Source organism: Rhea pennata, chromosome 15, assembly GCF_028389875.1.
Source record: "Rhea pennata isolate bPtePen1 chromosome 15, bPtePen1.pri, whole genome shotgun sequence".
In the NCBI taxonomy this organism is placed as follows: domain Eukaryota; kingdom Metazoa; phylum Chordata; class Aves; order Rheiformes; family Rheidae; genus Rhea; species Rhea pennata.
Window position 1 is genome coordinate 3963653 of NC_084677.1, and position 20602 is coordinate 3984254.

Genomic DNA, 20602 nt, shown 5'->3' on the forward strand with positions numbered 1-20602 from the left:
TACCTCTAGTTTCACAATTTGGTTTTCAAGAGTAGCTGTAGCTTGGATGATCATTTCTTGATCAGCTGTTACTTCAGTGATTAATGAATTAATTAGCATTTTAACTAAAGTCTGCTAAATGGTAAGTAAATTATAGCTCTGTTTCTAGACTTTGTGGTTGTAAAATTGCATATTATTCAATGGATGTGCTCCTGTGGACTTTTGAAGTTTTATCTGCTGGGAAAAAACATCTGGAGTTCAGAACTGGGACCAACAGTGCTGATTTCTGTGTATTCCTTTCATTCACAAAGGTAAAAATTATTTTGTTGATCTCTAAAACCAAGATGGATATGCAGTGAATGCTTATTGGTGCTTTTGTTGACAGTGGAGTTTACTGGAGTCTGGGCATTTAGCGCTGCACAGGCACACGGGAAGTGAGCGTGTCGGATAAGGCATACAGACTGTAATCTGAGCACACCTGAATGTGAGCACTGTTAAGAGGCAACACTGATCTGTAGACCTTTCACTGGATAAGTGGTTAAATAATATGAAAAGACCCCACGTTTTAAATTTTGATTGTCTGCGTGCCTACAATTGGTGGTGTGGGGGGTGCTGTTTACTCTGGTAAAGTATAAATTGAGGGAAAAGAAATGAAGTAATGAGTATGCTCTAGACTTGGAAGCCTCTGGTACTGTCCCAGCATAACGCTCTCTTTTCCTGTAGCTTCAGTCCCATTTGTTTCTGCATTTCAGTCCCATCTACCACTGCTAATTAGTCCCAGCTAGTGCTGGTTCAGCAATTTTCCTCTTGGAAAACAGAGTCAACAGTCTTATTCTTTAATTTAGATTCCGAAATTTCATCTTCCTTTAAAACCAAAGATCAAAAGACTAACTAAAAAAGAAAAACAAACTTCTGTTTGGAACCACTGCGTTTTTATTTTGTACTATAAATAGAATTTCCCCTCTATTTCCCATTCCCTTACACAAGTAAATGAAACGTGTAGCTGCATGTAACTATTCAGTAAAATACCAGCACAAATGGCTTTTAACCTTGAGGTAAGCTAACTGTGTTTAGAAGGCACTCTACGTTTGGTTACAGTTGCATGCTTTACGCTAGCATCTTGTGTTTGGCAATACTGCCACCTCTTCACCTGTTTCTTGGTGAACCCTACGATAAATGAATGCTCCTCCTGAATCTAGCACTGACACCATCAAATTACGGTGCTTTGCTTCACTACTCCTCAGCAGCATAGGCACATAGGTGAACAAAATGATAGTGTTTGGATATTAATGCAGTGATACCAAATTAAGATGTATACTACACCTTTTGTCTGCAGAGCTGGTTTTCTCAGATGAAAATCTCATCATTTAGTAATCTATCCACAATGAAACTGTCTGGCTTAACAACTTGCAGTTGACATAACTAGCTTCTAGTGGCCATCCTGGAGTCATCTTGACCTTCAATCTCTCTAATGTCTGCTGCACACAGCATACTCACATATTTGTGAGCACATGCAAAAGAAACTGCAGGCCATGCTGAGTCTTCAGACTTAGACACTTCACAAGTTTAAGGCTGTTTGTCTTGTTTTTTTGTTAGGTTGAGTGATTAAGTAAGAAGAAGGGGATAAAGCTTTAATGTGGTCTTGATTAATGTTTTTTCCCACTATCGGTGGTGCTTTTCTGCAATGTATCACAGCAAGCAGTGTGGCTTCATAGCATGCTTGTGATGGCTGGGGCAGTGGCTCTAGCATTCTGGAAGATGCAAAGGAGGGCAAGGATTTACAGTGATCTGGTAGTCTAGCAAGTGGTGCAGCTCTGACCAGCTGCTTTTAAGAAAAGTTTCTAAAGTGGAGGGAGTGCTGTGTAATTACTTCCGGACACCAAGACTGCCAGCTCCTGGATTGACATCTCCTTGTTGAGGTAACTGTCATACTGAGCCATGGTTAGCCTTCCACTCTTCAAGGCATCCTCAATTGAGAACTCTCTACCAGACTTCCTGTCAAGGATCACAGATGATTCCCCATTGGGACCCTTTATTGAGATCTCTTCCCAATCACATTCTTGACTCTTCAGTTTGACAAACAGGCTCCATTCAATGAGGCCAAGCCTATGAGCTTCCTCTGGAGACATCTCCTTGCCTGTATCAGGGTCAATGACCACGATAGAGCGCCTCAGATGGTTCTCTCTTTGTTCCCTCTTGATAGCCACTGTCTTGAGGCGATTTTGGAGTTGCTCAATCTCTGCATCTTTTTCTCTGGATAACTGCTTCAGATCATCTAACTCCCTTTCCAGTGCTTGGAATCTGGAGTCCAGGTTTATTCCACTGTCCACATGGGTCATGTTTCTCAGATCCCGAGCTTCTGTTGCTGTGAGTTCAATCTCTGACTGCAGCCTCCTTGTTTCCATCAGCAGGTTCTGTTTTTCAAGATGTAGTTTGTGGTTTTCCTCTCTTAGTAAGTCTAACTCCTTTGATGACTTAGAGTTGTTGAATTCCACCTCAGACAACCTGGTTTCAAGACGGTTGATATCTGCATCCAGCTCCCTCTTACGCCTACTCTCCTCCTCTAGATTGCTCTTCAGCTTTTGAATCTCATACTCTGTGTCTCCTCTGTCCACTTGGACACTCTCTGAAAAGACCACTTTCTCTTTGACTTCCATCTTCTCCAAAGAAAGAAGCTTCTTTCTCAGGGCTTCCAGTTCAGTTTGCAAGACTTGTCTCCGGTGCTTCTCTTCTTCCAGCTCCAGCTTGAGGAGGGAGTGTTCCTTCTCTTGCTGGGGATCTTGCTGCAGGATCACTTTCTGTTTCACAGTCACTCTTTCTGTTGTTTCCCTCTCCTGTTCTTCTAACTCATTCAACCTAATCTTCAGCCTCTGCACCTCCAGTTCAGCCTCTCTGCGTGCCTGTCTCTCTTTCTCAAGTTCTTCCAGCTGACGTTCTAATTCAGATCGCCTCCTCTGCAGCTTGCGGAGTTCTTCACGGAGGCAGTCAATTTGCTTCAGTTCACTCTCAATGCTCTGAGAGAAAGAGTTGACTTCAGCCTTCAAGGCAGGATCTTGCTCATACTTCACTACTTCCTGTTGGACTACCTTCTCCTTCACCTGGGAAAGTTCCTCCTCTTTCTGTCTAATTTTCTCTTCTTGGAGTAGCCGCTCCCTCTCTAGGTCAATGTGTTTCATCTGTTCCTCTGCTAGCTGAATTCTCAGAGACTCTACTTCCTCTCTAGTCTTGGGGTCTTCCCGAAACTGCAGAATTTCTTGAACGACTTCCTTCATATGCACTTGAGGCTTGGTATCTTTCAAGGCTTGTATCTCTTGTTTCAGCTGGTAGATCTCCAGGTCAGCTCTTTCAATTGCTCCTGTCCTGTCTATGATTTCTTCCCGAAGTCGCTGTAGCTCCTTTTCAGTTTCGGGATCGTTCTTGTACTTAATGACTTCCTTAATGACTTCTTTGACTTCTACCAGTGGCCCTCTGTTCTTCAGAGCAGCCAGCTCAGTCTGGCAGGTCTTCAGTTGTTCATCGCCACCCCGGCATCTTCTCTCCTGCTCTACCAGCTCCAAACGAAGGTTGGCAACTTCATTTTCAGCCTTAGGATCTGGGCGCACAATCTCACGCACTTTCTCCTGGACAACCACTTTGGCATTCTCCTCCTCCAGTAGCTGGATCTTCCTGAGCAGCTCAGCCTTTTCTCGCTCATTGGAACGACCCTTGGATTTCTCATCTTCGTACTGGCGCCGAAGCTCGTTCACCTCTCTCTCAATTGCTAAGTCTTTCTCCACCTTTAGCACCTCCTTGACAGTAATTTTGCCCTCAGCAATGGCCCGTTCCTTTTCAAGGCGTTTGAGCTTGTCCTTGAGGAAGCTGAGCTCTTCCTCTTGCTTCTGTCTAAGGGCGCTCTCCCTCTGCTTGGTCTCTTGCAATATCTGGAATTCCATCTCCAGCTGTGGATCATTCTGCAGCTTCAGCACCTCCTTCTCTGTTACCTTCTCCTGCTCTTTGTTCTTCTCACTGGACAGCACAGCAATTTGTTGGCGTAGAAGGATGACTTCATTCTCTCTAGTGCCTTCCTGCCTCCTAAGCTCTTCCAGTTCTTCCTTGAGCTTTAGGATTTCATCAGCTTGAGCCTTATCTTGTTCAATACGTAGCACCTCTTTTACAATATACTCCTGTCCTCCTTCTCTCTTCTCATGCTCTAGAACACGCAGCCTATGTTTCAGGGCCTCCAGCTCATCCTGGAGCACCTGGTTTTTGCGCTGCTCTTCTGCTAGATTTTGCTGTATTTTGTGGAAGCTCTCATCCAGTTGAGGGTCAGGCACCTTTTTCAGCAGTTCTTTCTTAACCACAGTTTCTTGAGGCTTTTGGTTTTGCAGGTGGACAATGCTGTTTTGAATGGCTTTGATCTCTGCTTCTAGCTGCTGCCGACGCTGGGTCTCATCCTCAAGCTCTTTCTTTAGCTTCCAGACTTCTTCCAAGGGCCTTTCAGACTTCTTGGTCTGGACAAAATCTTGCATCACTTGAACCTCTGGCTGCTGTTGTTGAAAAAGAGCATGTAGTTAAAATAACCAAAGGATCATATTTGGTGCTTACTTTCAGTGCATCCGGTGAGAAACACTACACAAGAATGTGGCTCTTGGTTAACGGAAGCTGCCTATTGCAAATGCTGATTAGGGTATATTTGCAAACAGGCTTCTCTTGAACTACTCTGTTAATTTCCAGCCTCAGAAATACTTTCTGTATGATATCTGTTCCTGTCAGAACAACGGTTTCAGCCACAAGGGATACAAACACCTCCCCCACCAACACACACACACGTGTACACACACACACGTGTACACACACACACGTGTACACACACACACGTGTACACACACACACTTCTGGTACTGGTTTGGCCAGGAAAATGTTAAGAATGATGTGGTGCCTCTTAGGATGAGGAGATTATGCCTATGAGGGCACTAGGAAATGCAGAATGGTTGTCTGTCTGATTTTTGGCAGATTGTTTAATTTAGGTTTCTGCTGACTAATGATTTTTAGGGCATGAAATGCTGAAACATTTCCAGTTCAACTTGTAACAGCAAAGGCACATGTGGATATTATTTACATACTATTCTTCCAGAACAGCATTGCCTCAGCCTATTGAAGCTAAATCATATCCACTTGTCTGCTGCGTGCAGAGATCCGAACTGTTATCGACAATTGCAATGGAGCCGAACCCTTCCTCTCTCCCCCCCTCCCTCCCCCAGCCACCAGAAGCGATGGCTTTGGGAGCAGCTATATGTGGCAAAGCTGAGCTCCACGCTTCCTCTTGCTAAGCAAACGCTGGGTAGTGATCAGTTACCTGCCGCAGGAGGTTCTGAGCAAATTCTAGATTCTGCAACCTCTGTTTATTAACAGCATTTACTTCAGTGAACTTGGCTGCCAGAACAGCTTCCTAGGAAACAAAAATGCATTCAGGAAAGGTGCAGGAACCAGGGATGTTTGGTCAAGACTTGCTGAACAGAAACAAATGGCCAGGCCCAAAAGAATGGGTGCTTTCCCCAAACCTTTCTACAACAGTGATCTGATTAGCTTTGGGAAAAAAGGAGTGATTCTTGTGCGTGCACACTGATACCCCCCCCCCCAACATGCACAGTGGTCTCACTTCTGCTTTTACCTGTATGCTCCTGCTCAAGACTTGCAAGAAAAGATACAGCCAAGGAAGAACCAGGTAGACATTTTTGTTTGCCTGCCTCAATAAACAGGACATGTTTGAGGCAGGTAGCAGGCAGATCCTGCGCAGATAAATAGTTTGTGCCATGCTCTCTCCCTAAGTATGTGTATCTAGCATTCCACCTTTGGCACCGAAACCTCGCTCTCTGTTTGAACGGCTTGAGAGGGGAAAGGTTTTCTTATTTCTGTCTTTTCTTTTTTTTTTTTTTAAACTCTCCCCTTTTTGGAAAGGAAGTGCTGGATCTGGTATTTCCCCTCCCTCATTCTGGCCAGCTGAGTCCAGCCCAAAAAACGGATGGGCTAAGAATGCTGAAAAGTTCCTTTCTCCCCTCATCCCTGTGCAGTGCTTTCTGAGGCTGAGGCCACTGACAATAAAATAATTGTTCTCAAAATCCTCCTTGGTCTCACAGGCTGTAATCTGCTTTAGTTTCTTACCTCCTCTTTCACTTTAGCAGCTGGAGATTGGAGCCTGGGCTTCTTGCTCATGTACCCATTCCGTCCATTCTCCAGGTCAAGGATGGACCGTAGCTTCTCAGCTTCTAACTCATAGTCCTGTGGGAACAAGTTCGCAGGAGAAAGGGGAGGTTATTGGGTCCCCTTCGCAGGCAGATCCCTCCTGGACCCTGACTTTAATGACTTCTTCCCTTGAACTGTGTTTTTTTCCTAGGCGAGTCACTGAGGATGGTGGGACCTCCCAGCAAGCTCCGAGTCAGGTATTGCCTGTCGCACAGTCCTGTTAATACACTAGCAGAGCTGCACACGTGTGCTCAAACTTTCAAGTTACATTACCCATACTGAGCTTTGGAGTCGGGAACCTCATTTTATGGATAGGAGGATTGAGGCAGTCACATGGCATCTGACTGGCTGACGGCCACAGCAGGAGTCAGTGTCAGAGCAGACATAGCCTGGTTTTACTGCCTTAGCGGTTGTGTGTGTACTAGGCTACACAGGCTTTCTCTGAGCAGCTCTTTGTAGGATGTTAAAAATTCTTCCATGGGTAAAATCACAGTCCTTACCTTCACTGCCTGCTGGTATTGCTGAGCCGTGGTGGTGACTTTCTGCACCTCCTGTTCCTTGCTTGCAATGTCACTTAGGAGTGCCTAACATGCACAGAGACACATGTCAAAGGGAGCACAGAACCAAACTCTTCAGCCTTTTTGAGATGTGTAATTAGAGTTACAATACTGAGAATTATGCCTTGGCACTTCACGTATAAAGAAGTCACAGACAGAAGAGTGGGACTTTACAGTGTAAAAGTAAATCTAGTAAGTGTATTTTTCTCTTATGTTCAGGAGCTATCTGGATTCCCTTCATTATTTTTTTTTTTTTAAATAATGTTGTTACTTCTATTCTCCCCCTTGGAGCCCAGGACTTTCTCAAAAGGAATTACCGCTTGGTTCTTCAGCTTCACTTCAACTTGCTGAATGTTATCAGTCTCCTGCGGTTCATAGGTAGGTATGTTGCAAAGGAACTGGTTGATTTTGTCATAGTTTGTGCGGTAGTTGGAATAGGCACTTCTCGCTTTCTGCAGAGTTTGAGTTCTGTAGGGAGAAAGCTCAGCTTCAGTACTGTCAAATCTGCTGCATCTTCTGCAGACACCTCTTAACTGGACCCCACTTCCCCTTCCCCTTTTCCCTAAAGACACAGATTTGTTTGTTTTCCTTCCCCTTTCCTCTGAGAGAGAGTCTTCTGCAGGAATTGGTGGCACCTGGTCAGTATAAATGTAGGCAAAAATGAGAGGAGAAAGGACTCATGAGGCAACTGCAGGGAGAATCCCAATGACTACTGGCCTTGAGTCTTTAGCAGGATAAGAAGGTACATGATGTGACATGATCCAGGGAGAGGTAGAGGTGAGAGGATGTGGTGGATGGTACACTCTTACCTTACCCATGCAGCAATCAATGCATGCTCTCTTACCAAAGTTCACATCCCTGTTACAAAAGCAGTTAATCCTAGAGGCTGTCCAGATCTACCCAGTCAGTACATGCCAAGAACCTTTCTCTCTTCTTCCTTAGACCTCTTGGAGGCCCTTCTGCAACTGCTCGTTCTTGTGACAGCATTATGTTTCTTCCAGATTCAGTGTGGCTCCATCACTGTAAACATCCCAGCTCTTCAGGTCGGTCCAGTTCTAGCTAGATCATGTCCTAGAGTCTTACCTGTGGTCAATTTGCTTGCTGAGGTTGTTGAAGCGCTGGTTGAGTTTGTAGAGCTCAGCTTCCTGCCGCTCGATGTCAGGGCAGTGCTCTTGGAACTTGGTAGCCAGGGTGTTGGAGCACGTCTTCGTTTTTAGCAAGTTCTGTTCTGCTTCACTGAGCAAGTACCTTTTGGATTGGAGCTCAGAACCCATGGCCTGCAAAAGAAGCAGAAGGGAAAGGATCTCCATGGCTACACAGCATTTGTCACTGTTTCCCAACAACTCCAGCATCTGCACTGGAGCTGTAGGTGATGTTAAGGAATAGCTAAACTGCAATAACGCTGTGAGTTCTGGAGAAAAGCAATTAGAGGCGTGCTTCGTAAGCAGAGCCATCTGGTAAATATGTTGGGGAAAGAAGCGAGCTCTTATTCCTTTCTCTACCTGTCTTTAAAAATAAGTGTGCTGTGTGAAAAATGTTTTGTGCTCCTCACGTAGACCTTAGGTCCTTTTCCTGCTAGTGCAGCAACTCCAGAAGGAGCTACGAAAGCTTTTGCCTGCTATCCTCAACTTGTGGACTTGTGAACTTGTGCAAAAGCTGAAGAAGGATGTGAAATTCTGGCCTAGCCAGTTCTTGGCCTTTGTAGCAGAACGAGCGCCAATTCTGCTCAGTAGGTTTTTCCAGAGGTAATTGTTCTCAAAACCTTGATAGGTCCATCTCTTTCACTTATCAGGCTTCAGCTTTGCTTTTCCCAGACCATTTTATCTTTTTTTTTTTTTTTTTTTTCCCTCTATTAGTCCTCAGTCAAATCAGAAGTACTTAACTGGCACTTGCTTTCTGGTTTGGGGATGGGAACAGTTTGCATTTAAGCTCTTTTCATAGGTTCTCCTCCCACCCATGAGCACCTTCTGAGACAGCACTCTGCAGGAAACTTGAGAAAAGACTGCCTCTTCTCAGGTATGTGGGGATCACTGGACTTTTATATAAGGTATGTCACATCTCCAGCGGGGATAGGTCATCCCTCTACCAACTGACACAAGTTTGTCACAACAGCAACTGCCACAGCTTTTGGGAAGTGCCTCTGTACGCGTAGTATATCAATAGGGTAGAAAACTGTCCGGAAAAAACACTCACTGAAAGCTCTTCTTTCTTACGATCTACAACCCGCAGATCTTCTGGTACAGTATCATCTATGACCAGCTTATTCTCATATGTAGACAGCAGGTCTCGGCCTTGCTGGAGGCTCCTCTCGAGGTGCGTGGCCACTTCAACTCTGTATGGACACAAAGGGAAAAGAACTAAAGCATGTCTGAACCAGTCTCCTGCAAGATCCAACATTATGCCTGGCTCAAGTCATGACTTACTTTTCTTGGGCAGCACTGAGCAGCTGGACTACACGGTCATACTTGTTGTTGGTGTCCTCCACTTTCTTCTTGACCAAGGTGGCACTGCCAGTGTTCGGCACAGATTCAATGAAGACCTCGCACTCCTGGATCTTCCTTATTTTGTCTGGTTCAATGCGGCGGACCTCGTTGGTGATGTTCTGCAGCAAGAATAAAATCTTTATAGCAACTGAATTATACCTTGCAATTATGTGTCAAACAAGCTGACCCTTGGCTCTCTGCTATGAGACAGGAGATCAGGCAAAGCAATATGTTCTGTTGACTTTTATGCAACACTGTTCTGGGGCAAGCCAACTAGCCCTTAAAAAGAAAACTCCGGCTGGGAAGGGAGTGGTTCACACCAGCTCTAGCTCAGCTAAAAATCAGGACTGCTAGGCTCCACAATGTTAAGGACGAATTTTTGATGCTGCTTGAGCAGAGGTGTTGGACTAGATGATCTCTAAAGGTCCTCTCCAGCCTCAGCTCTTCTGTGATTCTGTAAAATCTTGTCTGGACATCAAAGCACTGCAGGAAGTTGGAGCAATATGCTTTCACTTGTGGTGGATTCGGATTTTGACACAGCCCTGGGCAGGTGATGTAACTGGGGAGTTCAATTTCCTCCAAAACAAGGGAAGTTTGTGGCAAGGAGCCTGGCCTAATTAGGGGTCTGAAGGAGAGGAAGGAACCTGGATGTTACCAGCACAAGAGCCTGATGGAGCCAGTGCCTGGGACCACAGGTATTTTCTTGCTTCTCCTTTCTTAGGTGGTGATGGCAGTGGCAGAATTAGTATATGTGCTGTGCTCCAGGAATGAGGGCAGGAAAGGCACGTCAAAACTTTAGGGTTCCCCTTCTCTTCCTCTCAGCCCAAAAAAGCAGCTGTCATTTACTTCCCATTTAACCCTACAAGGACAGAGCTGGACCACGAAAGGCAAAGGTTTGGCTTCTGAGGCTGCTCAAAGGGCAGTTCCCCATCTCCACTGAGAGAACGCAGCTGGCTGTAAGCATCACGCCATGCCTGCACGCTCCTGAGCTCAGGGGGCAGCTGCAGCAACTGGCACGCTGAGCACCACCCTTGGGAGTACAGTCCCTGCACGTGCCTGCTGCTACAGTGCTGTACCTTCAGCTCCTTGGAGCGCTCAGCGCTGTCCTGCACAGCCCGACTCTGCTCCAGCGGCGGACGAAGATTTGCTGTTATTGCTTTTTCCTGCTTGTCCAGGTCACTATTCACTTTCTCCAGTCCTGCCAGAAGCTGGCGCCCCTGAATCGACGCTGCATCTGGGTAACAAGAAGGAACCAGGTTAGAATTGGATGGAACCTGGGGCTTGGCTTGACCCTACCGCTGAGGAGCAGCCAGGGAGCAGAGCGCGAGACCAACATCCTCTCCCGCTCCTGGAGCCCTGCCCGCCATGCCCGCAGCCTGGCCGCGCTGCTCCTGCGCACGTCCTGGCCCAGCGCCCAGCCACCGTTCTCCCTGGGACCGTTACTGGACTGGAAGCTGTCGGCAACATGCCCCCACTGCAAATATCCAACAGCCCAACTCCTCTGGCAGCGAGGATGAACCAGCTACAGGTAGGAGCCAAAGGCAATGCTTCTGGGATGTCTGTGCCCGCTACAGTTCCCTGTCTTGGTGAGGTTAGCAGGGCGCTGTGGTTTCAGCCACCAGGCTGAGGGCGTAGGCAGAGCCACTACCAGTGTCTGAACCCAAGCTCAAGCCTCAGCTCTCTTTTGTGCCTGTGTCGGAAGGAGCGAGCCAAAAGCTGCCCCTCTAGAGCCCCACCTCCAATGCTGTCTGCCTTTAGCCCCTCGTAGCGCTGCTGGAGGATGGTTTTGCAGTTGGTAGTCTTCTCCTTCACGTTCATATACTGGTTGGCAATGCTGTAAAACAGGACAGCATGGATGAAAGGTTAAACCCTGGCCCCTCTGCCTCCCCGTCTCACCCGTACGGGTGCTCTAGGAACGCGGTGCAGCTCTGGAGGGCCCTCACCCCCACTGCAGTCATGAAATGAGCTGGCAAATGGGCAGAGCAGTGTCTTCACCCAAGGGGTGTCCGAGAGCAGGGGACGCAGCACAGCTTCTGCCTGCTACCTCCATGTGTGGAAACACCCCTAAAATACCCCATGAGCATTTCTCAGGCCTGACTTGCAGAGAGACAGGCAGGTCTCTCCTGCCCTTAGGAGGGCCCGGAGGAGGGGGGACCTGGATGGCCCGGAGCTGGCTCACAAGGCCTGCAGGTCTCAGAAGGCAGGTGAGTGCCTCGGCCTCTGTCCTTGGCAGGTCAGACCTTACATACAAACAGAAGGGTGCTGGAATCCCCTCCCTTGGAGGAAGTCTGAGGCTTCAAACAGGCATGTCTCACTGGGGGCATCGGGGCAACAGGTCCTCGGTACTGCCAGGTGCGGTGAGGAACAACTTGCAGCCTCTGCATTTGCCCAGTTGCTATGTTCCTCTAGCTTGTAGCTGCCTGGGTTGGTGGTCTCCAATCTGGGGGGTGTGGGCACTGTGGTGCCTCCAAGATCCTCTGCCACTGCTTGCAGCCCCAAGAAGCACAGATGGATGGTGAGGACAGCTGTGATACCGCCCCAGCATGGTCCTTGCTCCGTGTCACAGCCTAAGGCTAGTGTGGGTAAACTCTAGGGCTCTCACTCAAGAATGGCTGAAGCTGCTGGGGCAGCAGGAGGGTCTGACACGGCCCAGCTGCAGCAAGGAGCAGGCCAGGTAGCACGTACTTGTCAGCAAGGGCTACCGCTTCGGGATCAGTGGGGGGGATCATGAAGCAAACTCCAGGGGCGCTGATTTTGTGTCCTGAGCTGTCTGTGATGTCCCAAATGTCTCCGTTGTTCTTCTGCAGGGTGTAGCGGGCTCCTCGGGTTATCAGGCCCTTGGGAACAGAAACGAGTCATAGCAGCAGCTCAGGAAAAAGGCGTCCTGCTCCGCTCCGGAGGCAGCCCTGGGGAACGGTGCTTTCGGCAGGCAGGAGAGGGCCTAGATCACAATCCCGTCTCTCAGCACCCTCCGCATTCTCCGAGTATCTGCCACTTGCAGAAACCTCTTGTGCCTGCTACTCCCTTAAGCCTCCAGGTACGAAGCCTTGCCTCCTCTCGCGACAACCACAACAAGCCAGTTCCCGCTAGGGCAGAGACAAGGCGGCGTTCCCAAGGCTGTGCTGTGGGTTTCCTTTTCTAAGACCCGGGCAGCTGAGTCAGCCAGAGCTACTCTCTCCTCCCCAGCCCCCGCTGCTCCAAAGCTGTCTCTCAGCTTTGCAGCCACATCGCTTCGTTCAGCCATTCAATCCTGTACAAAAACTGATATTCTACTGGTGACGTGACAGCGCAGGTGGGAGGGATGCAAATGTGCCTGCTGGGCCAACACTGGTGTTGGAGGTTTGAGTGTCTCTGGTCAGAAACATGCCTGGACGCCTTTAACATGCCAGCCCAGGCAGCAGGAAGCATGGGAACGCGACGGGGCCGGGCTCTCGTAATCCTGCCAAGGGTGCGATGCGCACACCGTCCGCAGGAGGAACGGCGGCTGCATCCTGCGCTGCTCTTCCCAACCTGCAAGACTTGCTTTCACATCACCGCAAGCTGCACCCTTGCCTCGTCCATCGCTGCCTGGGCACTAGCAAAACCTACTCCTTAACCAGCGATCTTTCCTGTTCCCTGCTGTGCTCCAAGGAGCCGAACAGACTGTTGCCAGCCGTGCCTCTGCGGCCCCCACGGGAAGAGGGAGACTTTACCTGCTCGCCTTCGTACTCGCAGAGAGCCTCCACGGGAACGGGCTGCAGTGGCGTCTCCCGGCGGTACCTCAGGGGCAGAACTTGCTGGCTGCGCTCCTGCAGGGACTTCACCACAGCATCGTACTTATCCAAGGCCTTCTCCTGGTCCTGTCATAGGGTGACAACCAAAACCAGTGCAGAGATGGGGGAAAAATGAGGCAGGGGCTCCAGATCTCCTGGGCCTTCCCAGCTGGTGGAAGAGCTGGTCTGGGGAAGAGCTTGCACAAGTGCTGGTGGCACAAAGACTTCAGAAAATGCGTCCTGAGTGCTGCTATCCTGCTGCTACGCTCCTGCACTGAGCACTCTCCTCTGCTCTTCTGCCTCTGCAACTAGACTGGGATTTGGGAGCTTAGAACGACGTTCCCCCGTGATTTTGCATTCTTCCAAACCTAAGCCTATGCCAAGCTCACGCTGTTGCCATGCCTCAGCTCTAGCCACCAGGCAGCAATAGGCATTTCCCGGTCTACAGCCCACATCTGTGCAGTTGCATATTGATGTAATAACCCTGATCCCAGCGAGCAGCTCTGGAGCCTCTTGCAACAGCTCTGGATCAGTCGCTCTACTTCTAGATGCGCAGGTGGGTATCCCACAGTGTTTACTGGGATGGAGCATGCAAGAGGAAAAGGATGGCTCTTGGGAAGAGCTCTCAGCTGTCCCAAGAGATGTCAGGCCTGCTGGGGCATGCTTAGGCCTGGGCTGGGCCAGTTGCTCCACACAGCCGTTCCCAAGTGGGCGATCTCACAGCCCAGCTCTCTGCAGCACAGCTAGTTCCACAACCTCCTCTGGCTGCAGGTCTAATTATGCTCCCACCCCTTATGAGCACTAACTGAATGAGAGAACAAATAAAAACCAGCCCAGTGAGCAATTACGTCGCCATGGGAGAGGCAACCTCTAGCTGGAGGGGAAGGAAGAGTCAGGTGAATGCTGGGCGAAGGGAGGCAGCAGTGAGGGCCCTCCTGCCAACCACCGTGAGAGCCACGCTGAGACGCCTGCACAGCCAGGGATGTGCCTTCTCTGGGTGCTGCAAGGACCCCCTGGTGCCCACTGCTGCTACCACCATGCTTGCCTCCCCTTTTGGTCCTGGCTACACCGAATACTCACATCCAGCTCCCTGAGGAGAGACTCGAGCTGGTATCTATCCTTGAACTCCGGGCTGAATTTCTGGTCCAAGTCTGTATCTACCTTCTTCAAGAGCTCCTGGGCATCCTTAGTGTCTTTCTGGAACTGCAGAAAAGCACAGTCTCTTGTGAGCGAGGGCCCCTGCTGAAAAATGTGGCAGTCCCTACAGCCCAGCATCCCAGTCCTTGCACTACTGGAGTGGAGAGAGACAAGGGGAGAGACGACAGAGGTCTGAAAACTCAGAAATGCATGGAGAAAGAGAATGAGGATTCACTATGTGCCATGTGCAGGACACTAGAGCTAGGGGAAAGACAACCAGTGAAATAATGGGGCAGATTATTTCATGCTCTCTTCCTGCAAACTTGCTAAATCCTGCTTCTGACCCATCCTTCCCACCTTTAACTTCGTTTCACTTGAACAGCGTCATGAGCAGGACGCCTTTCTGCACCGCGTCTCCCCGGCCTCCATTGCCAGCGGTGAGGCAGAGCCGAGCCCTTCCACACACAAACCATCCCACGGGGCAGTTATTCTCGTAGATACTAAACAGGCACCTACAAAAGGCACGGCCTGGGCTGGGCGCTACCATTCAACTTTGGCAAAGGATTCATCACGTCTTAAACACACCCAGGTCGTGGGAGAGGAATCCTGCCTGACCTGCTCTCCTGCCGAGCCTCCCTAGCTGTCAGATGCAATTTATCAAGCAGACATCTGTCTGCAGAGCAGAGCTGGAGTGGCGAGCCCTTCGCAGGGCTCCCTGTGCGGCGAACGGAGCAGCGTGCAGGTTAAATGTCCCCCTCAGACCTGTTCTGCTTCCCCACAGAACACGCAAGGCTGCCCGTGGCCTGGTTTGAGGGTACGGTGACATAAGGCTGGCTTGAGCCTTGCTATAAGCCCAGCGGGAAACTCCTCTGCCGTCCTGCAGGCAGAGGATGCTGACACTGGACAGCAGCTCTTGAACCTTGGCAACAGGAGCGGAGACTTTCTGGAAGTTATGCTTTGGCCAAATAAATTATTGTGCTCAGAGTTTGAGCGATTATGACTGATGTTATATCAGGTCAAGGCTGAGGACCCAATAATTCCTCTAGCTTAAAAGCTCCTTAGACTAGAGAACTAAATCTCTTCTGTCCTGTTTCCAGAGTGCTAGGGGCTTGTTCGCACACTGGCATCGCTCACGGCCCAGCATCTACCCTCCGGGGTGCACAGAGCAGGTGACAGTGCCTCGCTAGTCCCAAGGCTCTGGTACCTTGTGGAAGTTCTCCATGAACTTCAGATGGCTCTCCTCGCAGATCAGGAAGTTGAGGTACTCCTTCCAGTCGGCATGGACTGCCTCAATGTGAGCCTGTTACAAAACTCAGCATCAGAGCCCAGAGCTGGCAGCGACGCATTAGCCGCGCACGCACACAGTGCTTCCAGGGAGCAAGGTGGAAAAATTTGCTGCGTGGCCGAGCTCAGCCCGCTGCAGTGAAAGGACTTGTGTTGCAGTGAACCTGAACTGGCCAGCAGCAACTACCAAACTCCATTTTGCACAAGCAAATCCTTGGCTGCCTATGAAACCAGCCAGAAGCTCTTGTTACAGAGCTAGGATGGGAATGCAACAGAGATAGTCTGAAACTGGGGTGCTTTTATGGGATTGTGGGGAATGGTGGAAGAAAGTGGCAAATTCTGTGGCAATATGTCCAAATTCCCATCAAATGTGGAATTTGGACATGTAATTTATCCTTTGTGGAGAAGCAATGGATAAACACTACAGGAATAATGACAGTAGGAAGAGCTACTTAGACTATCTCTGCTCCTTTGGTTCTGTTTATACGCTTGCAAGTGAAGGATGCTTTTCCCACTTGGCATCCCAGGAAGTAATTCAAGTGTTGCAAAAGCACAAAACCCCCTCTGAGCATGCGGGGAAGCCAGAGGTCACCTCGATGGCATTCTTCCCAGGGTGATTCTGGGCAAGCAACTGATCTCCATCTGCGTGCAGCTTGTTGATGGCCTCCTCTTTCTCTTCTAGTTTCCGGTGGATGAAGTTCTGCAATGAGAGGGGACCTTGGCTTAGTCCTATGTTGAAGCTACTTCAGACTAAAAGGGTGTGAACAGCTCCACAAGACTGATGGCCTAGTATTCTCCTACTTGCAGATGTTGCTAAGATCTCTGGGTTTGATGGTTACCGAGCTAATGCTGAGCTAAGGAAGAAGAGAAGTAGGAACTTGTCAAGTCTCTTCTTTGCTTAAGCATCCAGCACCTTTATTTCTGGCAGGAGGTAAGGATTAATTTTCCTATTCATATTCGATCTGTAAATCTTAGTGTTTCATGATGGAATGGGGAAACTGAGGCATGGGAAAGGGATATTTCCTGTCCAACCTCCAGTCTGCTTCCCTGGCTCCATGCCTACATGCATTGCTGTAACGCCTCCGGCCTGGAAGGCTGGTAGATGATGGCTGGTATGGGTGCAGGCTACACGGGAGTACACAAACCTCGTACTGCCGGCGTCGGCTGGGGTAGTCCAGGTTGTGGTCGCTCCAGTCGTAATGTGTCCTGTCCTTCGCCTGCTGATCCAGCCAGTAGAGCTTGTTTGTGCAGCGCTGCATGTAGTCCTGCAGGGAATTCAGATCCTGCTGCCGCTGCTGGGAGCTGGCCTGTTAAGTGGAGGGTTAGAGAAAAAGCTCAGCCCAAAACTCCTTTCTCCCCTCCAGGGTCTTGCTCTCTCCTCCACGGGGCAGAGCTGTCTGCTGAGGGTGCTTGGCTTCCCCAGCAGAAACACCCCTGTAAAAGGCTCTTCCCACCCCAGCCTCATCCTGCTGCCACCCAGCCTTTCTCCAGGGCCTCAGAGGTGTCTCTTACCAGCAGTTTCTGATATTTGGTTTGGAGGTCACTTGTGTGGTCCTGGTAACAGAGAAGAAACATAAGCATTAAGAGCACATCTCTAGTGAACAACAGTCCAAAGTGGGTTGGATGAGGGAGGAGGATGTGGATTTAATAGGATTTGCCTCACTGTAAAGCCAGGGTCAGTGTGTGATGTTCAGCTCAGAGGCTAGGAGTGGATCTGGTCGCCTACACAACCCCATCCAGGCTCTGACAGCTTTGGAGCTGTCCATGATCCCACCTGGGCAAGTTGCCTTGCTGCCCTTGCCTTCTTCAGCAGCATGCTCCCCCTCCCCCCAAGTCCAAGGTCGACTCTATGGGGCAGTGCCCCAGCTAGCAGAGAGAGGGATGAGAACTGACCTTGTTGCCTTCCTTGGTGATATGTGGGCCGATGGCCATCACCTCGTTGTGGAAGATGTTGTGCTCTTCTACTTGGCTATTGACCAGTGGCAGGTCAGTCCCGAAGCCCTTGCTGCTCAGCATGTCCTGTATCATACAAAATTTAGGGTTAATGATGGGAGAAAGGAGGCACATTCGGCTGAGGGATGTGGAGCTACCGATGCTACCAGGAAAGTCTCATGCCCTGCAGGTTAACCTCATGCTCTGGGTTCCGAGCTGGATGCTGTCTGCATGCTGAGGTCATGTGGAGCAGCAGAGGGATAGCAAAACTGCAAAACTGACTGTGAAAACAGCCCAAATAACTTCTTGGCACCCAAAGCAGGGTGGTCAGGGTGTGAGCCAGTAGCCGAGGGTGTTACAAGGGATCGGCAGTGGCAGGATCCCTGGTGAGCAGGCAGTGCGTGCCATGGACCAATCTCTCAAGCTTCCCAGCTTCTCATGCCTACAGGGAGGTTACTGAGACAACAGAGCTAGGCTCTTTAAGTGCTGCATGGTGGGAACTGTGAGGAGGTATGAGACAACAGGCATAAACTGAAACAGGAGGTTCAGACTGGCTCTAAGGAAGCCTCTTCACTCAACAGTGAGTATTGCTGAGTATTGGAGCATGTCACCTGGGGAGGGGGTGCAGTCTCTGTCCTCACTGACGCCCTGTAGGGATTTGCCCACGCTCACCTAGCATGACATGAGCGTTCAACCTAGATGCTACCTGCATTGCTGCTTTAAGCATTGATTCCAGCACTGCGGCAGCTGACCTGCCTGGCCTTTTTCTGTCACCTCTGGCACCCTTTGTTACCATCAAGCACCCCATGTTCTTCCCATCTGTTCCTTTGCACTCCCTCCACCATACTGTTTACTGCTTGCATGGGTATGAGACCCTGTCTTCTTCCAGGCACTGCTGCCAGCTGGGTAGGTGTCACCGGTGTAATCTCAGGCCCCCTTGGTACCTGTTTCTCCTTGATTACTGTTGACCAGTTGACCTGGGGTTCCACCTGCTGCAGGGGTAAGTTGTAGATCTGGTCATGTTTCACACGTAAGTTTGCCACTCGTTCCTTCAGCTGCCGGATGCTGTGGGAACGGAAAGATGAGGGTAGGATGCAGGATGTGGGCATGAGCCAGCCCTGGCATTAATTTCAGCAGCTCTAGGTGATACCCTCCCAGCCCTCTCATAGATGGCCTATGCCCAAGCAGACTGCCCGTAGGAGACCCTGGAGAATGTAGCACTGCCAGGCAGGGTGGTAACAACCACAGAGTTTGTTGCCCATTGTGCAACAAGCTGGGGAGCGAGAGGGCAAAGTCTCCTGCACACTGATCCTCTGCCAAGGAGGCTCAGCAGCAAGGAGGCTCAGCAAAACTTCTAGCTCAGAGCAGGCTATAGCGGGGGAGAGCATGGCTTGCCTGCCTGCCGGGCAGATATGACCACATGGGCTCTGTGCAGAGCCTCACACATGGCTACAGACCATGATGGTGCAAGGATCCTTGCCTTTTGCATGTGTGTGCCAGAGGATGGGTGCAGGTATGAGCTAATGCAATGGGTTGCAATGGGAGGTGAAGGAGCCTGCAGTACCTCCTCCAGGTCCAGGCAGCAGCTGAGCAGACCCCCTGGAGAAGGGGCTTCCCAGCCTGTGAGGGACTGGGAACAGATTTCCTTCTGTGGTACTTACTCTTCGGTGATCATTTCACCCTGGGGGTGCTTCATGTGCTTGGCAACTGCTGCATCCCCATCCAGCACGTAGAGCAGCTTGTCCGACTCGCTGAGTTTCTGAGCCGTGAGGTCCTTGTACTGGGCCAGCTGGCAGGCCTTGATCTTGTGCAAGTCCTGGGGAGGCACAGGGAGAAAACTGGGAGTAGAATGAAAGCGAACAGTCACAAAGGAAAAACTACAGCACCCAAATGGCCACCGCACAGAGCTGGCCTGGCCCACACTGGGCTGTGGGATGGGTGCGCGCACACACATAGCACCGCTGAGGTCTTCCTCCACACTGTTCCTGGAAGGTTTCTCAGCTGCCTGGAGATGGATCACCCTTTATACTCCCAGTAACGTACTTTGCTTTCTCCTCCTGTAAGTTAGCCCTGAGGAAGAGCTAGGGGAGATTATATTGCCTTTGGATGCACCATGTCATCATCTGAGAAAATGAAGATGTTTCAGCCCCCTTCTTCATCACAGATGCCTTTTTACTGCAGATCCCTGCTCTGCACAGTAGCATCCTGCCCCGGATAGAGAAGACTAAGGGGCACATAATCTCTCATGGACTTCCAGCTTCCTCCTGTAACCCTGAGGAACCTGTACCTCCATCTGTCACAGAAAGGCAATCCCAGCCCAAGTGAACCCCTCCAGGCAGGGCGAGTGTACACACATGTGACAGGACAGACAGCAAAAGCACTTCGAAGCAGCACAGGCTGCTGGAGCCTGGCCCGTGGCTGGAGAGTGATGCTGCACGTGGACTGGCTGTGCAGAGGACTCTGCAGGGAGTGTTTGGAGGAGGAGGGTGGGAGCACAGGGGAAGGAGCCTGCCTAGGGTGTGTAAGGACATTGTATACTCACGCTCTGCATGCGGGAGTCAGTCTCCACAATGTTTTTCTCCACCTGGTCGGCATTTTTCTGCAGGCGTTCGATGAGCTCGGTCAGCTCTTTGCTGGAGATGCTGGAGAAAAAGAGGGTCAGAGAGAGGCACTTGTCACCCCATGAACGTGTGTGCGGAAGGCGGCGGCCTGGGGCTGCCAGGGGCTCCTCTCGGCACGCCGTGACCCCGTCCTCCCTCCGCAGCGTGCGCAGGGGTGGCGGGGGGCCAGCCGTGCCTGCCAGGCGCTGCAGCTGCGCATGACTCACTGGTGCCTTTCTAACACTTTCCAAAATACTTGGCTGCTCTGCCAGGGTGGGGGCGGTGGTTGGGGACTTACCATCTCCAGCACAGTGCAAACAGGAGTCCCCACCTTGGCCAAGCCTCGTTTGGCCTCGATGCAAGCAAGGATGAGGGCTGTTTGCTGGAGAGCGAGAGAGGGTGCCTCCCGCACAGAGGAACGGGAGCACGAACCCCCCTCTCTGCCAGCAAAGGGGACCCCAAACCCCAGCACCCAGGCAAGAGGGCCTGTTTGGCGGCACCTGTGCTTCTGCCTGCGTGCAGCCCTGGCTGCGTCCCCTCCTCGGCTCAGGGCTCCCGTGTTTTGCGCTGCAGCAGGCACTGCCCTGCGTGCATCGAGTACCTGCCTGCAGCAGCCCCAGCTCCCTCAAGAGATGGCACCTGCTCGGCAGCTTCAC

General features: G+C 50.5%; 1 protein-coding gene across 1 annotated transcript in view; it reads right to left on the reverse strand.

The window, feature by feature from the left end:
- Nucleotides 1–895: 895 nt before the first annotated feature.
- PPL (periplakin) overlaps nucleotides 896–20602 on the reverse strand; it is a 28173-nt gene continuing 8466 nt past the window's right edge. The window contains exons 2-22 of the mRNA XM_062588314.1: nucleotides 19889–19988; nucleotides 19008–19162; nucleotides 18291–18411; nucleotides 17308–17433; nucleotides 16927–16968; nucleotides 16560–16721; nucleotides 16007–16114; nucleotides 15335–15430; nucleotides 14074–14196; nucleotides 12934–13080; nucleotides 11927–12078; nucleotides 10978–11075; nucleotides 10318–10475; nucleotides 9182–9360; nucleotides 8952–9090; nucleotides 7842–8035; nucleotides 7076–7226; nucleotides 6702–6785; nucleotides 6121–6237; nucleotides 5315–5407; nucleotides 896–4505 (exon numbers count right to left, since the gene is read on the reverse strand). Coding sequence (XP_062444298.1) covers nucleotides 1821–4505; nucleotides 5315–5407; nucleotides 6121–6237; nucleotides 6702–6785; nucleotides 7076–7226; nucleotides 7842–8035; nucleotides 8952–9090; nucleotides 9182–9360; nucleotides 10318–10475; nucleotides 10978–11075; nucleotides 11927–12078; nucleotides 12934–13080; nucleotides 14074–14196; nucleotides 15335–15430; nucleotides 16007–16114; nucleotides 16560–16721; nucleotides 16927–16968; nucleotides 17308–17433; nucleotides 18291–18411; nucleotides 19008–19162; nucleotides 19889–19988 — 5230 coding nt within the window. The 3' untranslated portion in view covers nucleotides 896–1820. The remainder of the gene's footprint in view (nucleotides 4506–5314; nucleotides 5408–6120; nucleotides 6238–6701; nucleotides 6786–7075; nucleotides 7227–7841; nucleotides 8036–8951; nucleotides 9091–9181; nucleotides 9361–10317; nucleotides 10476–10977; nucleotides 11076–11926; nucleotides 12079–12933; nucleotides 13081–14073; nucleotides 14197–15334; nucleotides 15431–16006; nucleotides 16115–16559; nucleotides 16722–16926; nucleotides 16969–17307; nucleotides 17434–18290; nucleotides 18412–19007; nucleotides 19163–19888; nucleotides 19989–20602) is intronic.